The 26,693-nt window shown below is 42.8% G+C and overlaps 2 protein-coding genes across 2 annotated transcripts; both read right to left on the bottom strand.

The window, feature by feature from the left end:
* Window positions 1-16,320: 16,320 nt before the first annotated feature.
* On the bottom strand, window positions 16,321-18,584 carry LOC109754927 (uncharacterized). Its single transcript, XM_045231981.1, has 3 exons — window positions 18,072-18,584; window positions 17,541-17,820; window positions 16,321-16,361 (listed from the first exon to the last, which is right to left on the bottom strand). The coding sequence occupies exons 1-3, from the start codon at window positions 18,582-18,584 to the stop codon at window positions 16,321-16,323; spliced, it is 834 nt and encodes a 277-aa protein (XP_045087916.1).
* Window positions 18,585-21,599: 3,015 nt separating this feature from the next.
* On the bottom strand, window positions 21,600-23,335 carry LOC109755021 (uncharacterized). Its single transcript, XM_020313908.4, has 2 exons — window positions 22,732-23,335; window positions 21,600-22,108 (listed from the first exon to the last, which is right to left on the bottom strand). Exons 1-2 carry the CDS (start codon window positions 23,229-23,231, stop codon window positions 21,784-21,786), a joined length of 825 nt encoding a protein of 274 aa, XP_020169497.2. The 5' UTR covers window positions 23,232-23,335; the 3' UTR covers window positions 21,600-21,783.
* Between the last annotated feature and the right edge of the window lie 3,358 nt (window positions 23,336-26,693).

Raw genomic sequence — 26,693 nt, 5'->3', positions numbered from 1 at the left:
GTGATATGGCCAGAAGATGTGATGAATGATATATGTGATGTATGAGATTGATCATATTCTTGTAATAGGAATCACGACTTGCATGTCGATGAGTATGACAACCGGCAGGAGCCATAGGAGTTGTCTTTATTTTTGTATGACCTGCGTGTCATTGAATAACGCCATGTAAGTTACTTTACTTTATTGCTAAGCGCGTTAGCCATAGAAGTAGAAGTAACCGTTGGCGTGACAACTTCAAGAAGACACAATGATGGAGATCATGATGATGGAGATCATGGTGTCATGCCGGTGACAAAGATGATCATGGTGCCCCGAAGATGGAGATCAAAGGAGCAAAATGATATTGGCCATATCATGTCACTATTTGATTGCATGTGATGTTTATCATGTTATGCATCTTATTTGCTTAGAACGACGGTAGTAAGTAAGATGATCCCTTATAAAATTTCAAGAGAAGTGTTCCCCCTAACTATGCACCGTTGCGAAGGTTCGTTGTTTTGAAGCACCACGTGATGATCGGGTGTGATAGATTCTAACGTTCGAATACAACGGGTGTTGACGAGCCTAGCATGTACAGACATGGCCTCGGAACACATGCAAAACACTTAGGTTGACTTGACGAGCCTAGCATGTACAGACATGGCCTCGGAACACAAGAGACCGAAAGGTCGAACATGAGTCGTATAGTAGATGCGATCAACATGGAGATGTTCACCGATGATAACTAGTCTGTCTCACGTGATGATCGGACACGGCCTAGTTTGACTCGGATCATGTATCACTTAGATGACTAGAGGGATGTCTATCTGAGTGGGAGTTCAATAATCAGATGAACTTCATTATCATGAACATAGTCAAAAGGTCTTTGCGAATTATGTCATACGCTTTAGTTCTACTGTTTAAAATACGTTCCTAGAGAAAATTTAGTTGAAAGTTGGTAGTAGCAATTATGCGGACTGGGTCCGTAAACTGAGGATTGTCCTCATTGCTACACAGAAGGCTTATATCCTTAATGCACCGCTCGGTGTGCTGAACCTCAGCGTCGTCTGTAGATGTTGCGGAACATCTGACATACACGTTTTGATGACTACGTGATAGTTCAGTGCGTAATGCTAACGGTTTAGAATTGTGGCACCAAAGGCGGTTTTTGAAACGTCGCAGAACATATGAGATGTTCCGAAAACTGAAATTGGGATTTCAGACTAGTGCCCACGTCAAGAGGTATGAGACCTCTGACAAGTTTCTTAAGCCTGCAAACTAAGGGAGAAAAGCTCAACCGTTGAGCATGTGCTCAGATTGTCTGAGTACCACAATCGCTTGAATCGAGTGGGAGTTAATCTCCCAGATGAGATAGTGATAGTTCTCCATAGTCACTGCCACCAAGCTAGTAGAGCTTCGTGATGAACTATAACATATCAGGGATAGTTATGATGATCCTTGAGCTATTCGCGATGTTTGACACCGCGAGAGTAGAAATCAAGAAGGAGCATCAATTGTTGATGGTTAGTAAAACCACTAGTCTAGAAGGGCAAGGGCAAAAGGGATACTTCATGAAACAGCAAGTCATTTGTTGCTCTAGTGAAGAATCCCAAGGTTGAACCCAAACCCGAGACTAAGTGCTTCTGTAATGAGAGGAACGGTCACTGAAGCAGTACTACCCTAGATACTTGGTAGATGAGAAGGCAGGCAAGGTCGACAGAAGTATATTGGATATACATTATATGAATGTGTACTTTACTAGTACTCCTAGCAGCACCAGGGTATTAGATACCGGTTCGGTTGCTAAGTGTTAGTAACTCGAAATAAAAGCTGTGAAATAAACGGAGACTAGCTAAAGGTGAGATGACGATATGTGTTGGAAATGTTTCCAAGGTTGATGTGATCAAGCATCGCATGCTCCCTCTACCATCGAGATTTGGTGTTTGCGTTGAGCATGATTGGATTATGTTTATCGCAATACGGTTATTCATTTAAGGAGAATAATGGTTACTCTGTTTATTTGAATAATACCTTCAATGGTCTTGCACCTAAAATGAATCTCGATCGTAGTGATACACATGTTCATGCCAAAAGTAATGATAGTACCACATACTTGTGGCACTGCTATTTGAGTCATATTGGGATAAAACGCATGAAGAAGCTCCATGTAGATGGATCTTTGGACTCACTCGCTTTTGAAAGGATTGAGACATGCGAACCATGTCTATTGGTATACATGCGTGAAGAAATTCCATGCAGATGGATCGTTTGGACTCACTTGATTTTGAATCACTTGAGACATGCAAATCATACCACATGGGCAAGATGACTGAAAGGCCTCGTTTTCAGTAAGATGGAACAAGAGAGCAACTTATTGGAAGTAATACATTTTGATGTATGCAGTCCAAAGAGTGCTGAGGCATGCAGTGGATATCGTTATGTTCTTACTTCACAGATGATTTGAGTAGATGCTGAGTGTATTTACTTGATGAAACACAAGTCTGAATTATTGAAAGGTTCAAGTAATTTTAGAGTGAAGTTGAAGATCGTCGTGACAAGAGGATAAAATGTCTGTGATATGATCATAGAGATGAGTATCTGAGTTACGAGTTTGGCACACAATTAAGACATTGCGGAAAGTGTTTCACAATTAATACCGCCTGGAACACCATAGTGTGATGGTGTGTCCGAACATCATAACTGCACCCTATTGGATATGGTGCATACCATGATGTCTCTTATCGAATTGCCACTATCGTTTATGGGTTAGGCATTAGAGATAACCGCATTCACTTTAAAAGGAGCACCACGCAATTCTGTTGAGACGACACCGTTTAGAAAAACCTAAGTTGTCGTTTCTTAAAGGTTTGGGGCTGCGATGCTTATGTGAAAAAGTTTCAAGCTGATAAGCTCGAACCCAAAGCGGATAAATGCATCTTCATAGAAAACCCAAAACAGTTGGGTATACCTCCTATTTCAGATCTGGAAGCAAAAGTAATTGCTTCTAGAAACGGGTCCTTTCTCGAGGAAAAGTTTCTCTCGAAAGAATTGAGTGGGAGGATGGTGGAGACTTGATAAGGTTATTGAACCGCCACTTCAACTAGTGTGTAGCAGGGCACAGGAAGTTGTTCCTGTGGCACCTACACCAATTGAAGTGGAAGCTTATGATAGTGATCATGAAACTTCGGATCAAGTCACTACCAAACCTCGTAGGACGACGAGGATGCGTGCTACTTCAGAGTGGTACGTGATCCTGTCTGAGATATCATGTTGTTGGACAATACTGAACCTACGAGCTATGGAGAAGCGATGGTGGGCCCATATTCCGACAAATGGTTAGAAGCCATGAAATCCGAGATAAATGGATCTTTGAGAAGAAGACGGACGTGGACGGTAATGTTACCGTCTATGAAGCTCGACTTGTGGCAAAGAGTATTTCCACGAGTTTAAGGAGTTGACTACGATGAGATTTTTCTCATCCGTAGTGATGCTTAAGTCCGTCGGAATCATGTTAGCATTAGCTGCATTTATGAAATCTGGCAGATGGATGTCAAAACAAGTTTCCTTACCAGTTTTCGTAAGGAAAGGTTGTATGTGATACAATCAGAAAGGTTTTGTCGATCCTAAGGATGCTAAAAGGTATGCTAGCTCCAGCGATCCTTCCATGGACTAGAGCAAGCATCTCGGAGTCAGAATATACGCTTTGATGGAGTGAACAAAGTTTTTGGGTTTATACAAAGTTTGTTAGAAACTTGTATTTACAATAAAGTGAGTGGGAGCGCTACAACATTTCTGATAAGTATATGTGAATGACATATTGTTGATCCGAAATGATGTAAAATTTCTGGAAAGCATAAAGGGTTGTTTGAAAGGAGTTTTTCAAAGGAAGACCTGGATAAAGCTGCTTACATATTGGGCATCAAGATCTATAGAGATAGATCAAGACGCCTGATGATACTTTCAAAGAACACACACCTTGACATGATTTTGAAAGAGTTCAAAATAGATCAGCAAAGAAGGAGTTCTTGGTTGTGTTACAAGGTGTGAGTATTGAGTAAGACTCAAGACCTGACCACAGCAGAAGAGAGAGAAAGGACGAAGGTCGTCCCCTATGCTTTAGACGTAGGCTCTACAGTATGCTATGCTGTGTACCGCACATGAAGTGTGCCTTGCCATGAGTTGGTCAAGGGGTACAATAGTGATCCGGGAATGGATCACATGACAGCGGTCGAACTTATCCTTAGTACCTAGTGGACTAAGGAATTTTCTCGATTATGGAGGTGAAAAGGAGTTCGTCGTAAAGGGTTACGTCGATGCGAACTTTGACACTAATCCGGATGACTCTGAGTAGTAAACCGGATTCGTATAGTAGAGCAATTACTTGAAATGGCTCCAAGTAGCGCGTGGTAGCATCCACAAAGATGACATAGATATTCGTAAAGCACACACGGATCTGAAAGGTTCAGACCCGTTGACTAATAACCTCTCTCACAAGCATAACATGATCAAACCAGAACTCATTGAGTGTTAATCACATAGTGATGTGAACTAGATTGTTGACTCTAGTGAACTCTTTGGATGTTGGTCACATGGTGATGTGACCTATGACTGTTAATCACATGGTGATGTGGACTAGATTATTGACTCTAGTGCAAGTGGGAGACTGTTAGAAATATGCCCTAGAGGCAATAATAAATTGGTTATTATTATATTTCCTTGTTCATGATAATCGTTTATTATCCATGCTAGAATTGTATTGATAGGAAACTCAGATACATGTGTGGATACATAGACAACACCATGTCCCTAGTAAGCCTCTAGTTGACTAGCTCGTTGATCAATAGATGGTTACGGTTTCCTGACCATGGACATTGGATGTCGTTGATAACGGGATCACATCATTAGGAGAATGATGTGATGGACAAGACCCAATCCTAAGCCTAGCACAAGATCGTGTAGTTCATTTGCTCAGAGCTTTTCTAATGTCAAGTATCATTTCCTTAGACCATGAGATTGTGCAACTCCCGGATACCGTACGAATGCTTTGGGTGTGCCAAACGTCACAACGTAACTGGGTGGCTATAAAGGTGCACTACGGGTATCTCCGAAAGTGTCTGTTGGGTTGGCACGAATCGAGACTGGGATTTGTCACTCCGTGTAAACGGAGAGGTATCTCTGGGCCCACTCGGTAGGACATCATCATAATGTGCACGGTGTGACCAAGGAGTTGATCACGGGATGATGTGAGTTACGGAACGAGTAAAGAGACTTGCCGGTAACGAGATTGAACAAGGTATAGGGATACCGACGATCGAATCTCGGGCAATTAACATACCGATGGACAAAGGGAATTGCATACGGGATTGATTGAATCCCCGACATCGTGGTTCATCCGATGAGATCATCGTGGAACATGTGGGAGCCAACATGGGTATCCAGATCCCGCTGTTGGTTATTGACCGGAGAACGTCTCGGTCATGTCTGCATGGTTCCCGAACCCGTAGGGTCTACACGCTTAAGGTTCGATGACGCTAGGGTTATAGGGAAAGTATGTACGTGGTTACCGAATGTTGTTCGGAGTCCCGGATGAGATCCCGGACGTCACAAGGAGTTCCGGAATGGTCCGGAGGTAAAGATTTATATATGGGAAGTCCTGTTTTGGTCACCGGAAAAGTTTCGGGTGAAATCGGTAATGTACCGGGACCACCGGGAGGGTCCCGGGGGTCCACCAAGTGGGGCCACCAGCCCCAGAAGGCTGCGTGGGCCAAGTGTGGGAGGGGACCAGCCCCAGGTGGGCTGGTGCGCCCCCCCCCCCCCCACCAAGGCCCAAGGCGCATGGGAGAGTGGGAGGGGGCAAACCCTAGGTCCAGATGGGCCTTAGGGCCCATCTAGTGGGGCGCCCCCCCTCTCCTCCCCTTGGCCGCCCCCCTTGATGGGATCTAGGGCTGGCCGCCTCCTCTTGGGGGTGGAAACCCTAAGGGGGGCGCAACCCCCTTCCCCCCTATATATAGTTGAGGTTTGGGCTGCCCAAGACACATGAGAACGTCTCTCTTTCGGTGCAGCCCTACCCCTCTTCTTCCTCCTCCTCTCCCGCAGTGCTTGGCGAAGCCCTGCGGGATTGCCACGCTCCTCCATCACCACCACGCCGTCGTGTTGCTGCTGGATGGAGTCTTCCCAACCTCTCCCTCTCTCCTTGCTGGATCAAGGCGTGGGAGACGTCACCGGGCTGCACGTGTGTTGAACGCGGAGGTGCCGTCCGTTCGGCGCTAGGATCATCGGTGATTTGGATCACGACGAGTACGACTCCATCAACCCCGTTCTCTTGAACGCTTCCGCTCGCGATCTACAAGGGTATGTAGATGCACTCCTTCCCTCTCGTTGCTAGTAAACTCCATAGATTGATCTTGGTGATGCGTAGAAAATTTTGAATTTCTGCTACGTTCCCCAACAAAAGGAAACAACTTAATAATATAGTAATAGCTAATTTTTTCCTCATGAGAAAATAGGGTGGCTATGTCATTCAATTTAGTAAGATGTGCCACAACAGTTTCAGATTCATAACCAAGGAAAGGATTAGATTCAACCAAAGTAATTAACCCAGGATCGACATGGAATTCATAATCCTTATCAGTAACAAAGATAGGTGGAATAGCAAACTTAGGATCATATTGCATTGTAGCATTCAAATATTTTTCTTTCAACTTGACAAGTAGTTTCTTAAGATCCTCTCTATCCTTACAAGCAAGAAAGTCCCTAGCTACCTCTCTATCCATAACATAACCCTCAGGTACAACAGTAAGTTCAAATCTAGAAGAGCTAGGTCTAAACGTGTTTCAAAGTGTTCAGTTTCAGTAATTTCATCAGTTTCAGAAATATCATCAGTTTCAGCATTCTCAATATCTTTAGCTCTAGCAAGTTATTCATCAAGAAATTTACCCAGTGGCACAGTATTATCAATCAAAGTAGTAGTATCATCATAAGCATCATGCATAGCAGAAGTAGCATCGTCAATTACTTGCAACATATCAGAATTAATAGCAGGTGTAGGTGTCGCAAGCTTACTCAAAATAGAAGGTGAATCAAGTGCAGAGCTAGATGGAAGTTCCTTACCTCCCCCCCCCCCCCCCCCCCCGTCCTAGAGGGAAAAATCTTGGTTTTGGTATCTTTCAGATTCTTCATAGTGATCAACAGATATAAATCCCAAGCAACTCGGCAAATAGAGCTATGCTCCCCGGCAACGGTGCCAGAAAAAGGTCTTCGTAACCCACAGGTATAGGGGATCGCAACAGTTTTTGAGGGTAGAGTATTCAACCCAAATTTATTGATTTGACACAAGGGGAGCCAAAGAATATTCACGAGTATTAGCAGTTGAGTTGTCAATTGAACCACACCTGAAAGACTTAATATCTACAGCAAAGTATTTAGTAGAAAAGTAGTCTAGAAGTAACGGTAACGGTGGCAAAAGTAACAGTAACAGTTTTGTAGCAATTGTAACAGCAGCAACACGAAAGTAACTTAGCGACGATCAATATGTGAAAATCTTGTAGGCAATGGATCGGCAATGATAATTGTATTGGATGATATTCATCATGTAGCAGTCATAACCTAGGGTGACATAGAACTAGCTTCAATTCATCAATATAATGTAGGCATGTATTCCATATATAGTCATACGTGCTTATGGAAAAGAACTTGCATGACATCTTTTGTCCTACCCTCCCGTGGCAGCGGGGTCCTAACGGAAACTAAGGGATAATTAAGGCCTCCTCTTAAGAGAGAACCAGACCAAAGCATTAGCACTTATTGAATACATGAGCTCCTCAAACTATGGTAATCACCGGAAAGAATCCCAATTATTGTCACCTTGGGGTATGCGGAGCATAACTCGTAATAGGTGTTTACAACTTGCAAGATAGGATCAAGAACACAAATATATTCATGAAAACATAATAGGTTCAGATCTGAAATCATGGCACTCGGTCCCTAGTGACAAGTATTAAGCATAGCAAAGTCATAGCAACATCAATCTTAGAACATAGTGGATACTAGGGATCAAACCCTAACAAAACTAACTCGATTTCATGATAAATCTCATCCAACCCATCACCGTCCAACAAGCCTACGATGGAATTACTCACTCCGGGCGGTGAGCTTCATGAAATTGGGGATGGAGGAAGGTTGGTGATGATGATGGCGACGAATCCCCCTCTCCGGAGCCCCGAATGGACTCCAGATTAGCCCTCCCGACGAAGAACAGGAGGCGGTGGCGGCTCCATATCGTAAAACCCGAAGAATCCTTCTCTCTAATTTTTTATCCCCGAATAGGGTTATATAGAGTTGGAGTTAGGGTCGGAGGAGGTCCAGGGGGCCCACAAGCCCTCTAGGCGCGCCCCAGGGGGCGCCCCCAGGCTTGTGGCCTCTAGGTGGACCCCCTCTGGTAACTTCTTGCGCCAGTATCTTTATATATTCAACAAAAATTCTCCATAAATTTTCAAGTCAATCTGAGAACTTTAATTTCTGCACGAAAATAACACCATGTTAATTCTATTGAAAACAGTGTCAGTCCGGGTTAGTTCCATTCAAATCATGCAAATTAGAGTCCAAAACAAGGGCAAAAGAGTTAGGAAAAGTAGATACGACGGAGACGTATCAAGCACCACGTTTAAGTAGAGATTACAGCAGGGAGAAAAGGTGTTACACCGCTGCATAGAGGGGAAGAGAGTTGCACTACAAAAAAACACTTCCGTGATGATACGTGTTTGTCACAGTAGGTCACGTTTTCTGTCATGCATGTACATCCATGAAGATTTTATGACAGAATCAAGATAGTCATACATGTGCTATCGTAGAAGTGTTCCATGACAATACCAAAATTATCATCACGGAAGTGTCCACTTCCATGACGATAAATGGCGCGTCATGGAAGTGTTTTCGTCAAGGGTAACCGACACATGGCATCCACCGTAACGGGTCGCCGTTAAGCTATTGGGTTTCAGTTTGGATCCGACAACCTATTAGCAGCCCCAACCAATGGGGATTTTCCACGTGTAAAATTCTCATTCCCTGGATGATCCATGTGTCAGCTCATCGTTGGGACAGATGTCATCCCTATAATGGACGGAAGACGCATATGATATGTCGACATGTGGCACAGCCCAACATTGGCCCATTTAAGGTAAAAAGTCCGGCCCAGCTAAAGGCCCACCATATTTTTTCAAACACTAGTGGGCCGACCCGTTAACAGCTTGCCATGTTTTGGGTCAAATTCTGGCCCATATCAGATCTGGCCCGTTCACAGCCTGTCGTTTTTTGTGCTAAATTAGAGCGCATATCAGATCAGGCCCATTAACAGGCCACTGTTCTTTTGGGCCCATTCTAAGCTGGGTTTGTATTTCAGCCTGTTAAATGCCCGTTTACCAGTTCGGCCCGATAATAGTTTCGGCCTGTTAACGGCCCGTGGTGCATCTGGGCCGTTGACGGCCTGGTTTCACTTTAGGCCATTTAACGGCCCGTGCTGAAACTGGGCTATTTCTTGTCCGAAGTGACTTTAGGCCTCTTAACGGCCTGTAGTCTTCATGGATAAATTTCAGCTCAACGTGCCTGTCGGCCTGTTAATGGCCCGTGTAACAGTTGGGCCTAATTACAGCCCGCGTTGAAACCGCCCTGCTTACAGCCCATCTATTAATGGTCCGTGACACAGTTGGGCCTACGGCCCGCGTTGATACCGGCCTGCTTAAAGCCCATAATTTTATTGGGCCAAACAGGGCCCGAGATATAATTTGGCCTATTAACGGCTCGTTTGCTATTTCGGTCAAACATGGGCCTAAGACAGTTTTGGCCTATGTTGGCCCGTGAATTTTCAGCTCAATGCTAGCTCAATCTGGTTTTTAGCCTGCTAAACGCCCATGATATTCTCGGACCCAGCTGGCCTGAACTTTTCTCGGCCTGTTAAAGGCGGAATACTACTATACGTTTAGACCTGCTAATGGCCCAAGATGATTATAGGCCGACATTTCTGTCCATACATAGCGTGTTATGGGCCGGCCTGAAGGCCGACAACATTGAGACTCGTTGAAGCTTCCGGCCTAAATTACAGCATACCGAGTAAGAATAAACCTAGACTATACAATAAAGAAATTATGGCATATTACATCCACTGGGCATCAAAGTTCGCCACCAGTGATAATAAAGCACAATGATACCACAGATTACATACACTGGGCATCAAAGGTCGCCACCAGTGCATATAAACGCGCCGACAAAAGAATATACAAAACAGACAGCACTTCAGAAGGCATTAGGCCTGCCCTCGAAGTGCACCAAGAGCAGCAGAACAAGCTGATGAGACCTCAGTTGTGTCAACGGTAGATGCTCTAACCCTAGCTGCATAGCAATAAAGCACGCATGGGGCGTCCTCTGAGGCCTTCTTTACATCATTGACATCAAGTCGGAGCTGAGTTGAAGCAAGCCTTTCCACTTTAAGTTGCGACTGAAGAAGTCGAACTGATTGAAGCAGCAACTGCACAGAGGTTGTCTCACAGCTGCTGGTGAGTAGCTTCAACTCACTGTCTTCATCAAGACATGACCTTAGGGTCATCTCACTCTCTTCAAGATGGTTTGGCTCGCTATCTTCCCGAAAGTTCTACCTGGCATAAGAGATATGACTCTGAAAGAGAAACAAGGAGACACGTAACAAGTTTCACAAATATATAAGCAACGATAGTAAGGGTGCTAACAATTCCGACCCATTTTATATTGGCAAATAAGAAAATAAATGGATATGTTCTGCATAAGGAACATGTTTTTACAACTACAATTTAAAACTGGCAGTTGTTGCAAACATCCAATCAGATGTAAACACCAAAGTAAACAGTTGTGGAGGAAATAATGCCTATCCAAATCTATACTACAACAAAGTTTGAAGGCTTGAGAAGGATGAACTTACATTACATGTTAACACGGGCTGGACAACGCCCTTCTCCATGTCGATGGAAGGATAATTCAAGAAATTCCCCAAAGAAACTTCTTTATAAGCGTTGCCTTTATTCTACACTTTGTAAAGAGTAAATATAGATCCTTAATATTGGAAGATATAGAGGATGATGAAGCTCAGGTGCAGAGTGATGATACATAATCAAATAACTATTAATCAAGTACAGCGTTACAAGGCAAAAGGTACTGACAAGAGGAATGCAGACATCAACGTGTGCAGTAGCATTGGCTTTATTCAACATTTTGGTAAGAGTACATGTAGATCTGATAATTTGGAGAAAGTGGAGGGCAGGGCAGATAAGATGCAGAGTAATGCTAGATAATCAACTATCTCACAATGCAAGTACAGTAATACTACCACCGTCCGTTATTACTTGTCGCTCAAATTGATGTATCTAGCACTATTAAGTTCTAAATACATCCAATTGAGCAACAATTAATTCGATACGGAGGGAATACATGACAACAGGTACTTACATGAGCACTCCAGAACTTCATAACCATTGTGTTAATTCTACATTTATCTAAGAGTAAATATAGATCTTATAATTTCGAGCAAAGGGAGGATAAGGAAGTGAACATTTACCGTGATGCTACATAATCAAACAGCAATGAGTGTAAGTATGCTGACAAAGGGCAAGAGGTACTGACAAGAGCGATGCAGTGCCCAGTATTGTTGTGAGATCCTATGATCCTTTGAGAAAGGAGATTCATCTGAAATTAGTTTTCATACAAGAGAGAAGGTAAGGCACATGCAGAAATGTAGGAGTTCAAAATTTGAATTAATATCATAGACAATACCTGACGCTGGGCTCTCTGTAGTTCTAATAGGGGTTTGGCCAGTGCAGTAGGGGTAAAGTGTGGTACAGTTGGGCCTGTGTTTTGTGTGGATGCTGATCTATCTGATTTAACAGGTATCACTGCCTTTTCCACATACCTAGTTTGTACTCCTGGAGGATCTGCACTCACCCTGTAAACCCCCATGTGCTATCTCTGCAATGCAGAAGTGATTCTAATCCAATACTGCCTCCCTGTAAACCCCTATGTGCTATCTCTGCAATTCTTCTGAGAGATGCCATGCATGCTGTAATTTGGTGTGTGCATTAATATAATGTGGCCTACTACTCAAAATATGAGAGCTCCAGAAGTGATGATACTTCGCAGATGACAGCTTCAACATATAGTAAAGAAGAAGAACTCGACCTGACCTGACAGATTCAAAATATACTAAGGGAGAACAACTCGGCCTGACCTCTCCACCGCAAATGTCTCTGCTACTCTTTCCAACAAGGAACATACTTATTAAAGAAGAAGAGAAGATGATCATGTTAAAGAAGAGCAGAAGAGCAAGCAGATTGAAAATATTACAAGTATTTCTATACAATGTTTGTTCCCAACCCATGATGAACCAGAGCGCTCAGAGAAATACTATTCCTTTCGGTCTCTCCATATGTGGCTCACATGCATTTTGAAACTGAAGTAGGAACATTTAGCTGATCAATTAAACATGACTCAGTTTTACTAATATCAGCATAATATCATATTCGAATTTCTACAACTAAACATGTTTAGCTTGATGGGTGGAGCAATGCTATTATGTCACGAATCACATAGGCTGATTGTGGTCATCATAAAATGGGGAAACATAAGCATGACGAGTCTAGTGTTGACCGTGGCAGTGGCATGGGAGATTTGAAGCTGCAAACCGCGCAAATGGTACTTAGCAACCGATGTTTGCTGTGAAATAACAACTAAGATTTGGTATGGACAAGAAAGTACAGTCAACAAGTGACAAAGAAATGCAATTCCTGCTGCCTCTCTACATGTCGCCACATGCATTTGGAAACTCAAGCGGGACCTTGAGCTAACCAATTAAATATGTCTGTTAACTAATATCAGTATCATATCACAATCATATTTGAACAACTAAGCTTTGGAATTATGAGTAATGTGTCGTTTAGCTTGAAGGGTGGAGTACTGCTAGTACGACAGAAAGCACCTACGCAGATCATAGTAGTGTAGATAAAAGGGGAAACCCTAAGCATCACGAGTAAAATCAGGAAAGTGGAACTAGCTGGAACATATAGGCTTGTATTGACGTTTCGGCTAGAAAAGGTTCGGAAAGGCTTCGGCCCCAAAAGGGGCAGCTCTATTCAACTGAACGCACAATAATGTTACTATTAGTCTAGACTCTCAAAGACGACATAGCTCCCAGCATTTCCCGAATATTATGGGAGACCATCTAGAATAGTTGAAAGCATCGATGTGAAGCGACCCAACAGACCTGTCGACTGCAAATGTCCCTCCGTTCCTAAATATAAGTCTCTTAGAGATTCGACGAAGTTATTTTCAAATTTGTGAACATCTATTTCGTAACCCGCAAACATTTTTGAATCCACAATTTGATTTTTCAGCATCAAAATTGTGAAATATATTTCAAGATCGATGACCTTATTTGAAATTTGATAACTTTGAACTTTTTTCAATTTCATGACTTTTCTTTTAAATTCAGAACTTTTTTCAAAATTTGACAAATCTTTTTAAAAAACCGATGAACTTTTTTGAAGTCCATGAAACTTTTCAAAATTTTGAACCCTTTTGTCATGCTAGTGAACTTTTTTATTGCAAATCTATGATTTTTTTCAAATGAATTATAAGGGCAGAGAATATATGTTACTGTTGTCCAAAAAGAAGTATTAAATAGCACTATTTTTGCATTCTAGACAACTAAGTTGTCTTGGTCGGATTCGATTCCCACCTCTCGCATATCTAATGATGCTGAAAATATATTTAATTCGCGTCTCTTTTTTAAGGAGATTGCTGGGCCGGCTCGCTAGGAGTCGCGCGTGAGCGCCAGGAGTGCCAGCGGTGCTGAAATCGCCAAATAGGAGCTCCCTGTGACCCAACGGCAATGAGGACACAATCGGATGGCTGGCGGGCCAGCTGATCTTTGTCAAAGATCAGCCTAGCAGTCGCCATATTTAGAAGAAAAAAACACTTAACATAATGTTTTTTAGGAGATTGCTGGGCCGGCTCGCTAGGAGTTGTGCATGAGCGCCAGGAGCTCTAAGCAGCGCTGAAATCATCAAATAGGAGCTCCGTGTGATCTGACGGCAAGGAGAACACAATCGGATGGCTAGCGGGCCGGCTGATCTTTGTCAAAGATCAGCCTAGCAGTCGCCATATTGAAAAACCACTTTACATATTATTTTTAAATGCTATTCTTGTATATGAAAACTGTTATACGTATATGAAAAAATATTTCTGATGTATACAAAAATATGTATAACATGAAAGAAAAAATAGAAATGTTTATGATGTATACGAAAAAATGCGTATCATGTGTACAAAACAATGTTAATCATGTGTACATAAAATGTTAATCACGTGTACTAAGAATGTTTGTGGCAATTAAAGAATGTCACACACTTCAAAAATAATGACGTGATATTTTAAAAAAATGTTTATCTGTTGTAAAAAATGTTTGTGAAATTGAAACAAAATGTTACGTACATTCAGAAAAATGTACATCACATTTAAAAAAATCTCAACCAAAAAAAGTGTTTGTGACATTTTCCAAAAATGTTTATACAATGTACAAAAAATGTTTACATAGTTAAAAAGATGTTTATTATCATTCGATTTTTTTAAACATGTATCTGAAAAATATATCCAAAACATATTTATGCAATAACTGTTAAACATGCGTTTGAAAATACATTCAAAACATGTTTTTTGCAAGAAATGGTTAAATATGCATTTGAAAATGTTAAATGTGTATAATTTGTTTTACATGTATATGAAAAATGTACAAAAGTAGAAATGTGTTGGAAAAGATAATAAAAGCAGACATGTTTAAAAACGAAAAATCAAAGAAAATTGACAAAACACAAAAAGAAAAGTGAAGAAACAAGAAGTCAGCAAGAAAAAAACATAGAAAATCAAAGTATACAAAAAAACCCAAGAGTACCATAAAAACAAATAAAACTGAAAAAATAACGAAGAAAAAAGAAAGAAAATGAGCGAAAACCGTTGCGAAAACAAAGTAAAACCAAAACGTAATGAAGAAAAAAGAAAATTGAAGAAAACCGTAAATAAAACAAAGAAACCAGAATAAAAACAACAGAAAACAAAAATAAAAAAAGGAAGAAAAACTAAGTAGTGTGCCAGCACATTTCCGGCACCCCCCAGAATTACCAGACGGTCTGAAACATTTCCGTAATGATGGTTTTTCCCAAAACAATTTTCGGTTTCTCCAAAACACTGCAGTTCTGAAACATTTTCGCCGTCTCCGAAACTTTTCCGGTGACTTTCTTGCGGACTCCCTGTCGAGTACTCAGCAGATAGATGACCGGATTGTGATTTGGACAAACTCATCAAACAATGCATGTTTATTTTCCATGAATGAACCTCTCTGAACTATGGATCTTAAGAACAAATGGAGCTGTTGTTGCACATAACCAACAAACAAGATTAGTAAGGACCACACAGCTAAAATTTGAAGCCACATAGCTAAACTCAAGATCATCAACTAATTACTGGCAAAAAATAATAGAGCCACCAAATCAGTGTTGATGTCAGATGCTTCATCTAAGAGAAATGCAGCTAGCAATGAAGTGAATAAGATGCTTCAGTACATCAGAATGAAACCTAGCTAGTGTCTGGCCAAACAAGACATCAAAACAAAAAGAAGGCAGCTTATGTACAAAACCTGAAAACAATGTAATGAACTAGTTTTCTTCATGTAGTGCTGTTGGATAAAATCTGAATTTTGTTCATACATTACAAATTCTTTTTCCTGCTCCTTGGCCAACACTGAAAACAGCACAAGTGCCAGCACGATCGTCAGCTCACAGCAAGAACCTGCTACATTTTGCATTTGTATCAAGTGCATAGCCTAAGGGAACCACAAGATCATCAACTCATTACAAAAGGAATGAAAGATCATCAACTCATTTAGCAAGAACCACTGCATTTTTCATCATCTAAAAGGAATGGAAGATCATTCAACTATTTGCAAGAACCCCTAGTTAAATGCTTCATCCAGGAAAGCACCATAGAAATGAATGCCAGAAGAGTGACACTCAAATGACTACTACAACCGCTGCACGCAACACTTTCCACAGTTCTCAATCATAGAACCGTGGGGCCAAAACAGGCAGATCCCCCCTGTGCCGTCGACAGAACAGAGCAAGTTTAGCTAGCATAAGAAACACAAGAGCTGCTGAGTTTTCTCGACCTATATCTATCTATATGCAAAAGTAGGCGTCCAGTTCTGCTGTCATTGTATCCGTGGTGGCCAAACTTCTGAGGAGGTTTAACTATCAGGACTCCAGCTCTGATCTTTCTCTACTGTGAGTAGACATCCGGGTGTTGCAGCTCATCATAGGCTGAATTAGCAGAAATAATAAGGCAGTTAGGCAGCAGACCAATAATAAATAACAATGTAATGACAAGATCAAGAAGTCAAAACCTGAAACAATATAATATGCAAGGAATTAAGCTTTTATGCACTATCTATTGTAGGATGATATCTGAATTCCGTTAACAGGTTAGAAACTTGGTATCTTCTTTGCAAAGATGAAACGAGATGACCGAACTTGATTTGGCTTTTTCGGTTCCATAATTTTTACCAGCGGCAAAATGATACGATATGGACGAACTGAATTATCTGAATCAAGAAAAGAAATTTGGAACCAGTAGTTTCTACTAGCTTCAGAGTTCAGACCATCATTTACACTGTGTACACAGACTGATAAATCCACATGGCATTGGCACCTACTGTTCCCATTCAACTACTTTTGTTTTTCTACAACAGTTTCAGACAAGTCCCAAGTCCTAACAAAACCTATCATAATATCCTTTTTCCAAGCATGATCAGATTAGCACCTCACTAACAAAGACTCTTAAGTAAAACGTTCATGCAGTAAACAGTATCTAAAAGTTGCAGACCAATAATGCTTTAAAGTGTCAGACTATAACACTTTAAATAAACTGTTTTTGTAGCACTTCAGAGTTCAGACCAATATTTACACTGTACACAGACTGATAAATCCACATGGCATTGGCACCTACTGTTCCCATTCAACTACTTTTACTTTTCTACAACAGTTTCAGAAAAGTTCCAAGTCCTGAAAAACCTATCATGATCAGATTAGCACCCCACTAACAAAGACTATACATAAAATGTTCATGCAGTAAACAGTATCTAATCCAACATATTTCCACTGTGTAGAACAGATTCAAGACCAGCGGTACCTTTCCAAAATAAAAATGAATAACAAGACCAATAATACAGATCATGAACGAAACTTCAATAAACTGTTTCTCAGACCAACAATAAAAGTTTCAGTTAACTCTTTTTCAGACAACAACAACTTCAGTAAACTGTTTACTCAGCCTATAACAAATTCAGTAAACTGTTTCTGAAGCACAAGCAGACTATAACAAATTCAGTAAACTGTTCTTCTCAGACTATAACACTTTCAGTAAACTGTTTTTGAAGCACAAGCAGACTAAAACAAATTCAGTAAAGTGTTTCACTTGTTGACATGGAGAGTGGGTCTCACCAGGGGTCTCGGAGAGGTAGGCGACGATCTGGAGGGTCTCGCCGTTGCAGCCGTGGGGCAGGTTGGTGATGAGCGGGGTCAAACGCCCGTAGCGGCCCGCTCGGACGCACATGGCGAGCTCGAACAAGTGCACCTCGGCGTTGATGCGTTTGGCCAGCTCGTTCCTCAGGTGGTACACGTACCTCCCCCTGAACTGGAACTCGGTCCAGCCGTTGCTGTCCTCGGCGTACTCCCCCTCGGCGCTCGCTCGCACGAACCGGATCAGCCGCCACGCCCCTCGCTCGCGTCCCAGCATCGCGGACAGCTCTCGGGGGATGCGGCTCTGCAGTAAAACCATGGTTATTATTGTTCAGGTGATATATACTCAAACACAAACACAAATGCTATCCAGAGTTGGCAACCAGCGGCAAGAACTGCACATTTGGCAAGAACAGAACCAGAGATTTCTCTCGGGCGAATGAAATTAACACAAATCACAATATCGGTGCAAATAAACGACACCCAATTCGCCTCGGGTCATGGCGAACTCACCGGAATCGGGGCAGCAAAGCCAGGCTGAGGCATGTCCGGCCCTCTGAGGGGGATGGGCTCGACGGTCCAGTGCATCATGGTGCTGACGTTGTCGACGTCGTCGACGGTGACGCCGTTGTTCCAGCGGAGGTACTTGCTGGTGTGCTTGCCGTTGGCGCGGAGGTACCGGCCGCCGACGTTGCGGAGCAGGACGTCGTTCCCGAATCCCGTCGCGGTGGCCCGCCACATGATGGCCGGCACCACCGGCTGGTCGTAGTCGCGCTGCTCGGCGCGGAAGCCGAGGTGGGCGAGCGGAGCCGGCGTGGCCGTGGCGGCGAGGTAGCGGCCGTAGGCGGCGCTGTAGAGGAGCAGGTACGGCACGTCGCCCTGGTAGATGTGCACCGCCCACGCCACCTTCAGCGACTCGCGGCGCTGGCGGAGGGAGACGCTCTTCCCGTCGCTGTCGGCGTTGAGGTACGTGCCGTGCACGCAGCTCCGCAGCCACACGTGCTGCCTGTCGTGGAACCTGTCCATCGGTCGCCGGCGCTGGAGAGCAGAGGCGGTGGGCGCTGCTGCGCGGTGGCGAGAGGTGGGTTTCTTGGCGCTCCGGCGAGCTCTGGTGGCTGTTGGTTGCGGCGGTTACGATGGGCGCCAAGGCGAAGGCGGGGATATTTCAAGGTGCCTGACCCCATCGCCGTCCAGGGCCTCGGGCCTCGGGCCTGAGGGCTGTTTCCTCGGCCCGGCCCACGCTCCAGAGCCTCTCTGTATTCCTCTCACACAGGCCCGCACGGGTTCCATCCTTCCCCAAACAGACGCGCCGCGGCGGCGGCCGTGGTCGGCAGCACCTCTCCTTTCCTTCATCCAGTGGACTGCCTTCATCGGCGAGCCTCTCCCTCCGCGCTGCCCCAGCGCGCCGTTGCGGCCACGAAGCGGCCGGCTACATTGCTCCCTTGTTGCGCTGTTCCGGCGAGCGCACGTATGCCGTCGCCCGGCCGGCGCGAGGGGAGCGAGGCAGCGCGACGGCACGGAGGAGACTGCGAGGATTTGCTGCTTGCTATTCCTCGGCTAGCGTTTTAGTTGCCTAAGCGGTGTCCTCTGCTCGCAATGCTGCGTGTGTTGTGCTGAATGACAACACGAGGCCTGGTGCTGGTGTCTCACTTTTTAGTGTTTCACTGAACTCTTGAATGTTAATTACTCAACTTTTTAGTGGTTCAATTCTTTGATGTTTCACCTTTTTTTTTGCGAGAACAAACCTTTCATTTCCTTTTTTTTTAAATAAAAAAGAAGCCCTAGCCAAGTGAGGCGATGCGCCACACTGTTTCTCAATCGACGGATCATGGAGATGACATGCTGATTATCCTGCTGGAGTAGGTGTTTAATCTCTTTAACAATCGCTGCATTGGCCGATCGATCTGGCTCTCATCTCGTGATACTTGGCCGCTAGTTCAGAGTCGGTCTCAATGATGAGCGCTCATACTTCATTCATGAGCAAGGCTAATTCCTTTTACGCGTGCCAAAAGTAAAGGATTGCCGCAATTATGCAGATGTCTGCAAGAGGAGAGTACGATTGAGTCGCTGTCGTCTGTGAGGATCATGTTGGCTCCTCCCCAGGGACGAAGCGAGCGGGGGCGAGTTGGGGCCATGCCGCCTCCGTCCCTACACCTCATGTGCTAGCTTCGGCATTGAAACCACCATCTACGTTCAGTTTGTTGCTTAGTTGGAATATCTGACGCATTGTCATTGTGGCAGTGACACAATAAGATTTTCTCGGCTCCATTTGTGTATGTGTGATGTGATGTTGCTTCTAGTGCCGCCATGGTGCTCGTACAATTAGATTTCAACAAATCAAGGTCTGTAGATCATGTAATCTCTTGTTTAGGTGCTTATCTCATACACCACTTTGTCTTCTCAATAGTGATAAATGCAGAGGAAGCAAAAATGTACATTGTATGTTTTCTGCGAGACTTTCTGTTTCTTCAATCTTTAGTTGGTATCATTTTCGGTCTGAGATTTTGGACACTCAGAGGGCTTCTTCTGTTTGTTCAAGTTAAGACCTTGGCCGAGGTGGGTAATGCTACATATGTGTTCGGTGGCGATGCTAGAACCCATGGCATCTGGTGTGCATGCATATTGATGCCTTAGACATTGTAGGACTATTGCGTAAAAATGAATAAAAAAGGGCTTTTCGACAAAGTTGTGAAAAGCTGACATCATAGGCTACACCTAGTGTTGCTTTTGTATACATTGTAAACATAGTTTTTCGGGTTTCTGTTCCAACTACCCTACCATCTTTGATGGTGTACGCTTAATGAGGTCTTGGAAAAATAATTGACCGTTCGTAGTTTCTGCAGAAGTCGTGCATAAATCGTGGAGTGTAGGAATTTTGTATCGCAAGGAGTGGAAATTCGGCCACTACCTTACATTTTATCCGAATATCCAAATAAAAAACCTTTTTTGGTGTTGGTGAGTTTGTTTCTTAACCTTAGATTGATCTTATAGTTTCTCTGAAGACCAATAAGAACGTAAGAAGGGATCGACTTTTCTCGAAACAATGTTTTTTTCAAAGGCTTGCTTCTCAAGCGCAAACTTCTCGCTAGCTCTAGGGATCCAGTTGGCCTCTGTAGTCACATTCCAAGATTCTATTGTGTTTACACTCTACGGTCCAATAGAATTGAATCATGTACTAAAGTGTAATAGGCGACGCCCCGTCTCCAAAATAAAGCTTCTCTTCCTGGCCCTTTGCTCTATAGCCTCATGAAGTACTTCCGTGCATGGAGTGGAAATTCGGTTACTACCCTACATTTTATCCGAATATCCAAATAAAAGAACCAATTTTTGGTGTTGGTGGGTTTGTTTCTCAACCTTAGATTGATCTTGTAGTTTTTCTAAAGACCCATAAAAACTTAAGAAGGGATCGACTTTTCTCGAAACAATGTTTTTTTTCAAAGGCTTGCTTCTCAAGCGCAAACTTCTCACTGGCTCTAGGGATCCAGTTGGCCTCTGTAGCGGCATTTCAAGATTTTATTGTGTTTGTACTCTACGGTCCAATAGAATTGAAACATGCACTAAAGTCTAATAGACAAAATGCCCACTTCGTCTCTAAAATAAAGCTTTTCTTTAGCCTTTTTTTTCTTGAAGCCTCCATGGAGGTGGAAAAGGTATATATGTTCTTTAGAAAACATGAACATGTATATTCAGTATATGTAGTTCAAATAAACATTTCCAATCGAGATCAGTTCACTTTTCAATACTCAACTTACCACTTTGCTCTCAACCCTGAACTACAAAACTAGTTAATGCACACATCCAACTTGTCAATCCGTTCAAGAATCAATCCCGAGCTTGGTTGACACTGGTTTTCACTAATGAGGCTGGTTTCCACCTTCTTGACTGGCCTATTAGCATTGTCACGTCACACCACCTTACATGTAGGACCCACCTAGAGAAAAATGGTATGTTCGTACCAATACCACATCAATCTCAGTTGCAATGTTTATACAACAACCATAGTAAATAGAAACAACACATATTATTGACTCTCCAAACACATATGCAAATATAATTTAAATCATAGCATCTTATACATGATATCCCATACAATACTTTGAAGGAAGTTTAAGTAATACTTGTATACTAGTAGGAACAAAGTTCACTAGCCCCTACTACGACGACAACATCATATAATTCTCACAACATACTACTACTACTTGTCTTCAAGAACGACAACTCCAAACTAGACTATATTGTTCATGGTGACAAATGGACTCGAAGGGGTTTGCAAATCAAAACTTGGATTTTTGTTATCACCACCAGTTGTAGATTGCAAGGCGAGTTCTTGCCAAAAATTAAAGCTATTCTCCATTTTCCATGGGCCAGCATCATCGAGCTCCACGTCGTTGATGCTATAGCGTTGGCTTCCTGACCCTTTTCTCTGTAGCCTCATGAAGTACTTCTGTGCATGGCTCGAAATCTGGGCTGGAGTCCTACTAGTGACAAAGTACTTTGATATCTCCTTCCATTTTCCACGACCACATACACTCAACCCATGGAGAAAGAGCCTAGAATAACCATGTTCAAGATGAACTAGTGAGGTTAATTCTTTCAAGGACATATTGATCATTAATATATTGGTGAAAAAAATGCAATAGTTGGAGTATTAAAACTTGTAACCAAATATTAACCCTTGTGCTAGGAAAGGACATCTCTGTTTATCTTTTACGATGTTATAATATAATATGTGATAATAGATGATTATAAATGAATAAGGAATTTCATAACTACAATGGTCATATGTTGATAATAGATATAAATAGACCATGTTAATACTTGCAATAGTAGTTTCATTCTTTACTATGAATATATAATTAACTACTCCATCTTTAGTTGCAAGGATAAGCGCTGGTGGTATTAACTTATTGATGGAAGCACAATAATGAAATAAAGTCGGTTGTTCAGAAACAAAATATATACATCTTGGTACTATTGTTTCTGGTAAATGTGAAATGGGCACTATGAGTACAGTAAAAATAAAAAAAACCTCCGATTCATGATAATGAAAACCCACATAATGGTTAATAGTATGTTATCTATTAAAATACACCCGACATCTACAAGCGAATAATCAAAATGAAATAAATTTTTAAATCCCATGGATAATTAGGAAGGATGAAACATGAATAACCTGTGTTCCTCTGGGGTCCAAAACCCCTTGGCACGTGGTGCAAGCACTGGTTGAGGGATGCACATCTTATTCTCCAACACCACCTTGTTCTCCTCCACCATCTGCACCTCTTCTTGTATCTCCATGGTTTGCATACTCTCTAATGGAAGACCAAACAAAATACCCATTCCTTCCATGGAAACCTCCTCTTGCAATCCAAAGTTTTTATTCACAAGGCCATCCACGGTGTAAATCACACCATGGTCACTATTGGAACCATTGTACTCCTTCTCTGGCCACTGCAACATATGCATCTCCATAACAAGATCATCATACAAGTCTGTTACCTGTTGCATGGTCTTCCTAGGGAAACATGCTTTGAGATTGGCCATGATATCATGCTTCTTGTTCTTCTCATGGTTGGTGCCATCATTGTTGTAGTAGTTGTTGAGACGAGCAATGATTGATCTCGCCCCCTCTACCTCAGAGGGGTTCCACTCCTGGTTGACTCTTTGATTCATGGAGGAAATTTGAGGCTTTTTAGGGGAAAACTTATGAGAGTTTGGATAAAACTATGAGAGGTATGATACCGAAAGAGTGTTTGTATGGAGATGGTGATGAGGAGGGTGCGATATTTATAGCATCACCATATAGCAAATCTTGTTCTGATGGTAAAACATGATTAAAAGACTATAAATGCTAGTGACATGTATCTGCTGTATGAAATATTATATCCGATTTATGACATATCGAGACTACCAATTTCATATCCCATTGTCAATATACTTTCGGTGGACAATGAATGCATATTTCAATTGTACTAATAATGCCTCGCCCAAAATATATACACCTACATCACATATATGATCCATTAAGTGCTATATAATCAAAGCGTATCTTACTATAAGTCGTGATATTATGCACACTATTTTGACTTGCCATGTGACAGTGTAGAAGGTCAAACACTGACATCAGAGTCTTGATCTTGTGTATCTTCTAAAGGATGTTCTAAAGAATCTATAAATGGCACAAATTGCATATATCTATTTCTCCGCCCAATATTTCTTCTACGTGCACATCAATTTAATGCACAACACAAACATTATGATTTAGATATACATATGGTTGACTGGTGAATGATCGCATGGGTGTATGATGCAAGAAAGTTAAGTCATGGGTAGAGACTAGTCTTTGCATTAAATTTAAAGATTTAATCCACATGATTGTGTCAAATTTCCATTTTTGCTAAAAAGTGAACTATTACATATGATCATGTCTCAAATTTCGTACGGATTTCCTTGATTCCCAAACAAAGCCTCGATATGAACAAGGCTTTCATATGTAACCATGATGACTTGTTTAATAAAAGATACTAATATGAAATTATATTATGTTTCCCATGATTGAATCAGTTATCCATTTTTGACCCATTGCCTGTAAAACATGAAATTGCATAATAATTTGCATCACCTAATCGAGAAAACCGAATAAATCTCGCTAGAATGTCTCACAATAATTAACTAGATCTCACTTTAAAATCACTGCTACCTCTTGAGCATGCGTTGGTTTTCCCTTGAAGAGGAAAGGGTAATGCAGCAAGTAGCGTAAGTATTTCCTCAGTTTTTTAGAACCAAGGTATCAATCCAGTAGGAGATTACACACAAGTCGCCTAGTACCTGCACGAACAATCAAGAACCTTGCAACCAACGCGATAAAGGGGTTGTCAATCCCTTCAAGGCCACTTGCAAAAGTGAGATCTGATAAAGATAGTAAGATAAATATTTTTGGTATTTTTGTTGTATAGATTGGAAAGTAAAGATTGCAAAATAAAATAAATAGTAAACTAGAATTATAGATCGGAAACTTATATGATGTAGAATAGACCCGGGGGCCGTAGATTTCACTAGTGGCTTCCCTCATGATAGCATATATTACGGTGGGTGAACCAATTACTGCCGAGAAATTGATAGAAAAGCGCATAGTTATGAGAATATCTAGGCATGATCATGAATATAGGCATCACGTCCATGTCAAGTAGACCGAAACGATTCTGCATCTACTACTATTACTCCACACATCAACCGCTATCCAGCATGCATCTAGAGTATTAAGTTCATGAGCACAGAGTAACGCATTAGGCAAGATGACATGATGTAGAGGGATAAACTCAAGCAATATGATATAAACCCCATCTTTTTATCCTTGATGGCAACAATACAATGTTGGAAATATGCCCTAGAGGCAATAATAAATAGGTTATTATTATATTTCCTTGTTCATGATAATCGTTTATTATCCATGCTAGAATTGTATTGATAGGAAACTCAGATACATGTGTGGATACATAGACAACACCATGTCCCTAGTAAGCCTCTAGTTGACTAGCTCATTGATCAATAGATGGTTACGGTTTCCTGACCATGGACATTGGATGTCGTTGATAACGGGATCACATCATTAGGAGAATGATGTGATGGACAAGACCCAATCCTAAGCATAGCACAAGATCGTGTAGTTCGTTTGCTCAGAGCTTTTCTAATGTCAAGTATCACTTCCTTAGACCATGAGATTGTGCAACTCCCGGATACCGTAGGAATGCTTTGGGTGTGCCAAACGTCACAACGTAACTGGGTGGCTATAAAGGTGCACTACGGGTATCTCCGAAAGTGTCTGTTGGATTGGCACGAATCGAGACTGGGATTTGTCACTCCGTGTAAACGGAGAGGTATCTCTGGGCCCACTCGGTAGGACATCATCATAATGTGCACAGTGTGACCAAGGAGTTGATCACGGGATGATGTGAGTTACGGAACGAGTAAAGAGACTTGCCGGTAACGAGATTGAACAAGGTATAGGGATACCGACGATCGAATCTCGGGCAAGTAACATACCGCTGGACAAAGGGAATTGCATACGGGATTGATTGAATCCCCGACATCGTGGTTCATCCGATGAGATCATCGTGGAACATGTGGGAGCCAACATGGGTATCCAGATCCCGCTGTTGGTTATTGACCGGAGAACGTCTCGGTCATGTCTGCATGGTTCCCGAACCCGTAGGGTCTACACACTTAAGGTTCGATGACGCTAGGGTTATAGGGAAAGCATGTACGTGGTTACCGAATGTTGTTCGGAGTCCCGGATGAGATCCCGGACGTCACGAGGAGTTCCGGAATGGTCCGGAGGTAAAGATTTATATATGGAAAGTTGTTGTTCGGGTTCCGGGAAAAGTTCGGGTTTTTTCGGTATTGTACCGGGAAGCTTCCAGAAGATTCCGGAGGATTCCGGAGGGGTCCGGAGGTCCGGAAAATGTTCCACCACGTCCAATACAGTAGCATGGGCTGTAAGGGGGCGCCCTAGCCTTAATGGGCCAGGGGCACCAGCCCCCCCAAGGCCCATGCGCATGGGAGAGGGGAAACCCTAAGGGGGAGGGCCTCCACTTGACTTGGGAGGCACTCCTCCCCCCTTTGGCCGCCCCCCAAGCCCCATCTAGGGCTGGCCGCACCCCTTGAGGGGGGAAACCCTAGATGGGGGCGCAGCCCTCCCCCTCCCCTATATATATTGAGGTTTTGGGGCTGCCATAGACATGAGAACGTCTCCTTTTTGGCGCAGCCCTACCCCTCTTCCTCCTCCTCCTCTCCCGCGGTGCTTGGCGAAGCCCTGCGGGATTGCCACGCTCCTCCACCACCACCATGCCGTCGTGTTGCTGCTGGATGGAGTCTTCCCCAACCTCTCCCTCTCTCCTTGCTGGATCAAGGCGTGGGAGACGTCACCGGGCTGCACGTGTGTTGAACGCGGAGGCACCGTTCTTTCGGTGCTTAGATCGGAATCAACCGTGATCTGAATCGCTACGAGTACGACTCCCTCATCCGCGTTCTTGCAACGCTTCCGCATCGCGATCTACAAGGGTATGTAGATTCACTCCCCTTCCCCTCGTTGCTAGATTACTCCATAGATTGATCTTGGTGATGCGTAGAAAATTT

This window comes from Aegilops tauschii, chromosome 7, assembly GCF_002575655.3.
Source record: "Aegilops tauschii subsp. strangulata cultivar AL8/78 chromosome 7, Aet v6.0, whole genome shotgun sequence".
NCBI classification, from domain to species: domain Eukaryota; kingdom Viridiplantae; phylum Streptophyta; class Magnoliopsida; order Poales; family Poaceae; genus Aegilops; species Aegilops tauschii.
Note: the sequence above shows the minus strand (reverse complement) of the source record. Positions and strands in the feature narration are given on the sequence as shown.

Bases quoted from the DNA above. Each gene is read 5' to 3' on its own strand.
- LOC109754927 (XM_045231981.1), bottom strand. From the start codon at position 18,584: ATGGACAGGTTCCACGACAGGCAGCACGTGTGGCTGCGGAGCTGCGTG. The intron at 17,821-18,071 runs GTGAGTTCGCCA...CTGGGACGCGAG, and splicing joins GCTTTGCTGCCCCGATTCCG to CGAGGGGCGTGGCGGCTGAT. The intron at 16,362-17,540 runs GTGAGACCCACT...CTGCTAATTCAG, and splicing joins CTACCTCTCCGAGACCCCTG to CCTATGATGAGCTGCAACAC.
- LOC109755021 (XM_020313908.4), bottom strand. From the start codon at position 23,231: ATGAATCAAAGAGTCAACCAGGAGTGGAACCCCTCTGAGGTAGAGGGG. The intron at 22,109-22,731 runs GTTATTCATGTT...TGGTTATTCTAG, and splicing joins TGGACCCCAGAGGAACACAG to GCTCTTTCTCCATGGGTTGA.